This window comes from Chenopodium quinoa, unplaced genomic scaffold, assembly GCF_001683475.1.
Source record: "Chenopodium quinoa cultivar QQ74 unplaced genomic scaffold, ASM168347v1, whole genome shotgun sequence".
Lineage (NCBI taxonomy): Eukaryota > Viridiplantae > Streptophyta > Magnoliopsida > Caryophyllales > Amaranthaceae > Chenopodium > Chenopodium quinoa.
Window position 1 is genome coordinate 1,460,790 of NW_018743920.1, and position 8,498 is coordinate 1,469,287.

The window sequence follows — 8,498 nt, forward strand, 5'->3', positions numbered from 1 at the left end:
GACGCCTCCACCACCTGCCGCCACTTGGACGCCGCCGGTGCAGGTATGTCACGGTTTTTTTTGTTTCAATTTTGTTTTTTAAATGTTGTTGTAAACCCTAACCACCACCACCACCACCTAGGTTGTTACGGAATTCACCATTAGCCACCACAACCACGAACGCTTCACCGGAATTCACCATTATCGCCGCTGTTGGATAGTGGTAAGTGTTTACCCTTTTTTTTTTTTTTGGTTTTGGAATTGCTAGTGACAATGACGACCCCCATAGCCACGACACCAGCCGGCTGCCGGTTTGCAACCAAGGGGACGCCCAGCCACCGCCGCTAGCAGGTGGTGTTTCCTTCTTTTCTTTTTTTCTTTTTTTCATTATAACTTGTTACCATTTAATCATTTTTTCATATACATCCAATCACAAACTTAGTTACTAATTGGGTTAAATTGAATTTTTTGTAGGTTTTGTAGATTCACTTTGTTCTTTGGCAATAACAAGTGCAGATCTACAGGTTAGAGACTATATAAAACCTAAAATTATAAGTTTAGTTTATACTTGGCATGTTAGTCGGTAATTGTATTTAGATATATGTTGGTTTATTATTTTTTTTTAGTGTAGTGTATACAATTTGTTGTATTTATATTTTAATATGTTGAAATATTTGAAATGAATGTGTTTGTGTTATGATATGTTAGTTTAGTTTAGTTTATTTAAGTTTAATTTTTAATTATTGTATAACATAGTTTGGTTTAGTTCATTATAATAATGTATGCTAGTTTAGTTTAGTTTAGTTTATTTTAGATTATTTAGTTTAATATAGTGTATGTTAGTTAATTTAGTTTAATATTTTTGTTTGATATAATGTTTGATATAATATTTAATAATTGTGCTTATTTATTTGCTTATATTAGTTTAGTTTAATTATGATAAATCTCTGTTTAGTATAATGCATGTGACCTTCACTTTATATATATATATATATAATAAATGAATCATTTGCATAATCATTTGCCTAGATACCCGTTCAAGGCATACACAATAGGAGTATGCCTTGAATAGTCCCCGGTTGGGACAATCCTTGTACGCTTATTCTCACTTAGGTGGTGAATGTAGCCTTGCTTTTGATTCTAGGGTAAATCCTGCCTTTTCATTTCTCTACAGTGTTCTCTGAGTACATATGTAGGTGTGTTTAATTGCCTACATCGTGTACTTGGAGAACTGTAGGGAAATGCTTGCAGATTTTCCGTAGAATTGAAAACCTAGCTTACATTCACTAGTGGGATTAAACGTACAAGGATGGGTTAGGTTGGAGTGATAAGGACCCTTTGGAAGCATTTCATATCTCATTTGCATTTTCATAACACTTTGATGGATAATGATTAGGAAGTACGCTTTTTGACTAATGTGATTATACATATGCGTGAGTTGTGTGCAAGTTGTAATCATGAAACGAACATAACGTAGCTGGATGTATGAAAGGAAGGTTGGGCCATATGTTAATCCAGAGTTCGTGAAAGGGGTTGATGAATTCATGCAATACGTCAAAGATAATCCCGAGAGTAGTAACCCGAATGAAGTTAGGTGTCCATGTGCTAAATGTAAGAACAAACGGCTTTGGGAACCAGATACGGTTAAAATTCATTTGTTTCGCGCGGGTTTTGTACCTAATTACTATGAGTGGATGTGTCACGGGGAAGGGTTTCCGACAGTTCCTGCACGTGGGTCCAATGAATATTGTGAAATGGTTTTTGATGCGTTTGGTCAAAGTCGGGATCAAGGGCATTCCGAGCAGGCTAGTGTTTCATCAGAGGAGGAGCCTAATGCCCAAGCTAAGCATTTTCTGGATTTGTTGAAGGCTTCTGAAAGGCCATTATACGAAGGGAGTTTGTTTTCTGTGTTAGAGATGGCCGCTAGAATCACCAGTCTAAAATGCGAGTATAATCTTCCCCACAGATGTGTCGATGGGTATGTTTCACTTCTCAGTGAAGCAATTCCTAATAACAATCAAATGGTCGACACATTCTATGAGGTGAAAAAGATTGTGAAGGGCTTAGAACTGCCTCATGAAAGGATTCACGCTTGTCCAAAAGGATGTATGTTGTTTTGGAAAGATGATGCCCAGCTGTCTACATGTAGGGTGTGTGGCAGCGATCGATACAAGCAGACTTCCAAGGGTAGCCTAGTGCCTTTGAAAGTTTTGTTTTATTTCCCGATCACACCAAGGTTGCAAAGGCTGTTTACAACCAAGACTATTTCGGAGGAAATGACATGGCATTCGAAAAATCCTCGAGTGAAAGGCATTATGGCACACCCTAGTGATAGTGAAGCTTGGAAACACCTGGACAACTGCTTTCCAGAGTTTGCCTTCGAGCCTCGTAATGTTTGGCTTGGCTTGTGTACAGATGGTTTTGCTCCTCATGGCAAGTTTGGGGGACAATATTCTTGTTGGCCTGTCATTTTGACCCCTTACAACCTGCCTCCCTCAATGTGTATGAAAAGACAATTTATGTTCCTTTCGTTGCTCGTTCCTGGTCCTAAAAATCCTAAGGGCAACTTGGATGTGTACATGCAACCGTTGATTGAGGAGTTGAAACAGTTGTGGGAAGTTGGTGCGCATACGTACGATATTTCCATGAAACAAAATTTCAATCTTCGAGCAGCCATCCTATGGACCGTTAGTGACTTCCCGACTTATGGTATGTTGTCCGGTTGGGCCACATCTGGTAAGAAAGCTTGTCCATATTGCATGGACAAAAGCAAAGCATTTTGGCTAGAAAATGGTTGTAAGGTGTCTTGGTTTGATTGCCACCGCCAGTTCCTTTCGACGAATCACCCTTTTCGGAATAATAGAACTGCGTTTTGCAGAAACAAAGTCGAAAAGGGTGCACCTCCACACATTATGTCTGGAGAGGAGCTATGGGAATGTGTGAAAGACCTTCCGAAGGCTACAAATGGGCCCGAGTCACTTCGACGCCTCAAAAAAGAAAAGAAGGGGTGGTTCAAGCAAAGCATACTGTGGGAGTTTCCATATTGGAAGCATCTGCTTGTTTGTCACAACCTAGATGTCATGCACATTGAAAAGAACTTCTTTGATCAGTTAATTCACACTGTAATGGATATGAAAAAGCAGACGTGTGACACGTCATTCGCTCGAAATGACATTGCCAAATATTGTAAACGTCCGCAGCTTCATCTTCAGCAGGATGATAGGGGAAAAGAGTTCATGCCAATGGCTCCATTTTCTCTTGACAAGGCTCAGAGAAAAGTTTTGTGTGAGTGGGTTAAACAACTGCGGTTTCCTGATGGTTACGCCTTCAATTTGAGCAGATGCGTCGATTTGCAAGCATGTAAGCTCCACGGAATGAAAAGCCATGACTGTCACGTGTTCATGGAGAGGTTGTTTCCTACTGCTCTGAGGGAATTTCTCCCTTTCCATGTTTGGAATGCAATAACAGAGATCAGCCAATTCTTTCGCGATTTGTGTTGCTATACAACATCGGTTAGTGACATGGAGCGATTGGAGAATAACATAGCTGAGATACTGTGCAAGCTTGAGAAGGTTTTCCCCCTTGCATTCTTTAACTCCATGGAGCATTTACCCATTCATTTGCCATATGAGGGGAAGTTATGTGGTCTTGTTCAATATAGATGGATGTATTCGTTCGAAAGGTAAATCAAAGACCCATGCACATCCTATTTCTTACATCAAATTCAATGTCATGTCGTGTTTATATATTTACATAAATATGATTGCAAGTTCCTCAATAATTTGAAACGAAAAATTGGAAACAAGGCTCAAGTTGAAGGATCCATTTGCAATGCTTATCTCACCGAAGAGATAGCAAACTTCTGCAGTAACTACTTCTAGGCGACGGTTGACACTAAAACACGAGATCTCAGTCGAAATGTGAATGCCGACGTGGACTCCACAGTGGACGACGCTGATATTCCAGAGTTGTTCAAGGAGGATAGCGGTCGTGTGTCAACTGAGGGCAAAACTCGGTTTTTAGATGAAAAAGAACTTGATTGCGCTCATCTATTCGTGTTACGAGACACCGGCATTCTTGGTGAATACGAAAGGTATAACATAGTCTAGTAATGAAGTGTAGTTGGATGATATGATCATCTGAAATGATTACAATGTTGATTTACATTAATTTTGGCCTCGTAGGAAGTTTGAGGACTATGTCCTTAGTACTCGACCTTATCTGCGTAGAGAAGAAGTAATGGAGAAATGCAAAGCTGAATTCCCTGATTGGTTTCATCGCAAGGTGATTTCCACTGTCTAAACGTAGGATAATTATGATTTACTATTCGTTGCTATTTAATTTACTCATTTAGGGAAGTGTGACGGTTATATTCAAAACGTTTATAGGTTATTGAGGAGGAACAAAACTCGGATGTGCTGCGAGCGTTGTGCATGCGCCCTTTCAAGCATGTTCGAACTTGGAAGCAGATTTTTGTCGGTGGCTTTAATTTCCATACATATGCCAATGGCAAGTACAAATCTACGATGAGTTATGGCGTGTGTGTATCAAGTGAGGATGGTGGAGAGTACTACGACATTTTAGACGACATTATTGAACTGGTCTACACTGGTCCCGAAAAAGAGTACAAGACTATTTTGTTTAAGTGTAGTTGGATGGATTGTGGTAGGGGAATGAACATACATGAACAGTACAAGCTTGTCGAAGTAAATCATACTAAGAAATACCCCAATTATGATCCCTTTGTTTTGTCTTACCAAGTGACTCAAGTGTACTACGCATCATAACCTAGCCTGAAACGGGATCGAATACAATGGTGGGCTGTTTTTAAAACACAAGCAAGATCAGTGGTTAATGCTCCAGTGGACTTAGAGTTCTTGCAGGCACCATCCCCACAATTACATGCAACACTTTGCCCACCGAATGATATTCCAGACTATATCCAAGATGATGATGATGAGGAAGATCACGATGGCTTTGTTATCTCGAGTGATGAAGATGATGAATCTAGCATCAACTCTAGTGATAGTAATGAGGATGATGATATCGATGTATTATTAGATGATAGTAGTGATGATTCCAGTAGTGATAGTAGTAGTGATGACATTAATGAATAGGGGAATTTGTTACTCTCCTTCTTTGAATTTGCTTATTATTGTAAAATAGACAAATGAATTGGTCTTTTAATAAATCGATCATTACTTTTACGCTGAAATGTTATTACATTGCCCGAGTCCCTTGTAACTTATAATATGCGGTAATGTTATTATCAACAATTTCAGGTGATCATGGCGGGCGGTACAGACAAAGGTAAACGGAGAGTGCAGATCTACTTTTCCGATGAGGACATGAAGGATGCAGAATATTTGGGTAATACTCAGGAGCCGACTTCCAGCTCATCACGAGATCAGACACAGGAAGGTATTAGACCCTACTGTGCTCTGGTATGTACATACATTTTGTGAATTGGGATTATAATATTTTTTTAAGAAAAAAAAACTATTTATTACCTGTAACAAGTTTTTCAATACGTGTAGTTCATGATCATCTAACTTTGTGGTTTCCTCATTACATGTAGGTTTGACGACAAAAAGGTCAGGAATGCAGTATCCGGGGCGATAACCGGAATACTATCGAGAGCCTTGGAGGAATTACGGCGAGGTAGATGCAGCAACCAAGGAACATTGGTGAAACCTATTCTGCGTAAGCTATTACAAACTTAATTGAAAACATGTTTTTTAAAAATGTTGAGCTGAAGTTGAACATATGACATAACGATTATCAATTGCAGAAGGAATTCACGTGGGCACCTCAGTTGACCGAGGATGTGAAGCACACGTTTGAAAAGAAGCTTGCTACTCGGTTACGTGACATGTTCTACACAGTCACGCACAAGATGAGAGGCGCAAGGCCAGCCTGGCTCATTGAGGACGTCCACAAGAAGATGATGAATATTGTTACCACCGATCCAACTTTCAAGGCAAGGTCGTCCCAAAACAAGAAGAAGAGGAGGGGCGGATCAATGGAAAATCTGGTTGAAGCTACCCACTATCAGGGTTCGATGTCAACTGTACAACATGCTAAACGAATGGTAAGTTTGTGAATATGCCTGTAAAATTGGAGAGTCGGGTTTATTGGTTTGTACAGGTGCTCTAACATTTAAAGTTTATCATTTTCAGCATGTATAATCAAAGGCGGCGAAGAATAAAGGGCAGCTCCCAACAGCTCATGAGCTGTTTATGAAGACGCACTTCAAGGAAGTGCCTGGGAAAGGCACAGTACCAGCCAACACCAAAGCACAACATATTGCGGTATTAACTTCAATAACACCTACAACTGTTATATGCATGTTATAAGAAAGAACTGCTTCACTTGGTTGTTTTTGTGATTTGAAGGCATTTTCACCTAAAACTACCTATAATATGCATGTTATGAGAAAGAAATGGTCTATTAGGTCAGAAATCTAGAAAATAGGCAACGAATTGGTCATGTAGGGGTCTTTTGGTTGAATTTTGGTCCAAGTCGCTCCCAAAACTTAGAGACTTGGTTGTTTTTGTGATTTGAAGCCATGGGAACCTAAAACTACCTATAATATGCATGTTATGAGAAAGGAATGGTCTATTAGGTCAGAAATCTAGAAAATAGGCAACGAATTGGTCATGTAGGGGTCTTTAGGTTGAATTTTGGTCCAAGTCGCTCCCAAAACTTAGAGACTTGGTTGTTTTTGTGATTTGAAGGCATGTGCACCTAAAACTACCTATAATATGCATGTTATGAGAAATAAATGGTCTATTAGATCAGAAATCTAGAAAATAGGCAACGAATTGGTCATGTAGGGGTCTTTTGGTTGAATTTTGGTCCAAGTCGCTCCCCAAACTTAGAGACTTGGTTGTTTTTGTGATTTGAAGGCATGGGAACCTAAAACTACCTATAATATGCATGTTATGAGAAAGAAATGGTCCATTAGGTCAGAAATTTAGAAAATAGGCAAAGGATAGGTCATATAGGCCTCAATTGGTTCTATTTGGGTCAAAATCGTGCCTAAAGCTTAGGGAGTCGGTTTTTTTTTGTGATTTCAAGGCATATACATCTAAAACTACCTATAATAGACATGTTATGGCAAAGAAATTGTTCATTTGTTAAGAAATGTAGAAAATAGGCAAAGGATAGGTCATATTGGCCTCAATTGGTTCTATTTGGGTCAAAATCGTGCCTAAAACTTAGGGAGTCGGTTTTTTTTTGTGATTTCAAGGCATATACATCTAAAACTACCTATAATAGACATGTTATGACAAAGAAATGGTTCATTTGGTAAGAAATGTAGAAAATAGGCAAAGGATAGGTCATATTGGCCTCAATTGGTTCTATTTGGGTTTAAATCGTCCCTAAAACTTAGGGAGTCGGTTTTTTTTTGTGATTTCAAGGCATATACATCTAAAACTACCTATAATAGACATGTTATGAAAAAGAAATGGTTCATTTGGTAAGAAATGTAGAAAATAGGCAAAGGATAGGTCATATTGGCCTCAATTGGTTCTATTTGGGTTTAAATCGTCCCTAAACTTAGGGAGTCGGTTTTTTTTTGTGATTTCAAGGCATATACATCTAAAACTACCTATAATAGACGTGTTATGACAAAAAATGGTTCATTTGGTAAGAAATGTAGAAAATAGGCAAAGAATTTTGATTTTAACTTACATCTGTGTGCAACTTTTCATATGTCTATCTTGTAGGAGGCCTACCAGAAGAAATTTGAAGAAGCAAGCACCCAAGGGATTTAGAAGAGTCCAAATGAGTTGTACTGGGAAACTGCAGGTGGTCGAAACAAGAAGGGTCGTGTGAAGGGACTTGGCCAAGGTGCAGAACTGTATTACGGCAGCCGGAAGGGTTCCAAGTCTTCCCAGCAGTACGCGCCTTCCTTTCTTTCCCAGATGCAGGATTAGATGGACCAGAGGGTGGAGCAGAGGTTGGAGAAGAGGGTGCAAGCTATGCGGAGTGAAATGGAAGTCGAGATGGAGACTCGATTGGCCGAAATAGAAAGGAGAAACCAAGAGAGGTATGAAGAGATGCTGCGTCGATTCTCCAGCAACGATACGACTCATGTTCCAACATATATTCCACATCAGCGTCGAGACCCCACGAACGACCCTGGTAGTGGCGGTGCTGGGATATGTACTCCAACTGTAGCTTAGAATTTGTGTACATAATTGGACATGTATTTAGTTTTAAATTATGTTGTATAGTTGCACAAATTAAAATATATACATTATTGTTAATATATATATGAAAATATTTTCGTATTTAAATCGTCAATTCAAAATTAACACAAATTAGGTGCAGGATATACGTGAGCAAAATCGAATTAAATCATTTAATTTTTGCTTATTAAACAAGACTGTTTATGTTGTCGGAACTTATAATCTTCCGACGGATTTGTTTGTCGGAACCTATAAGTTTCCGACGAAATATTCTGTTGGCAGCGTATACGTTCCGACGAACAAATCCGTCGGAAGATTATA

At 39.1% G+C, this 8,498-nt stretch overlaps 1 protein-coding gene across 1 annotated transcript; it reads left to right on the forward strand.

The window, feature by feature from the left end:
- Window positions 1-1,460: 1,460 nt before the first annotated feature.
- On the forward strand, window positions 1,461-5,096 carry LOC110687681. The gene is made up of 5 exons (XM_021864307.1): window positions 1,461-3,661; window positions 3,893-4,072; window positions 4,164-4,263; window positions 4,368-4,685; window positions 4,863-5,096. The coding sequence occupies exons 1-5, from the start codon at window positions 1,461-1,463 to the stop codon at window positions 5,094-5,096; spliced, it is 3,033 nt and encodes a 1,010-aa protein (XP_021719999.1).
- The last annotated feature ends 3,402 nt before the right edge of the window (window positions 5,097-8,498 follow it).

Bases quoted from the DNA above. Each gene is read 5' to 3' on its own strand.
- LOC110687681 (XM_021864307.1), top strand. From the start codon at position 1,461: ATGTATGAAAGGAAGGTTGGGCCATATGTTAATCCAGAGTTCGTGAAA. The intron at 3,662-3,892 runs GTAAATCAAAGA...ACGAGATCTCAG, and splicing joins TGGATGTATTCGTTCGAAAG to TCGAAATGTGAATGCCGACG. The intron at 4,073-4,163 runs GTATAACATAGT...TTGGCCTCGTAG, and splicing joins ATTCTTGGTGAATACGAAAG to GAAGTTTGAGGACTATGTCC.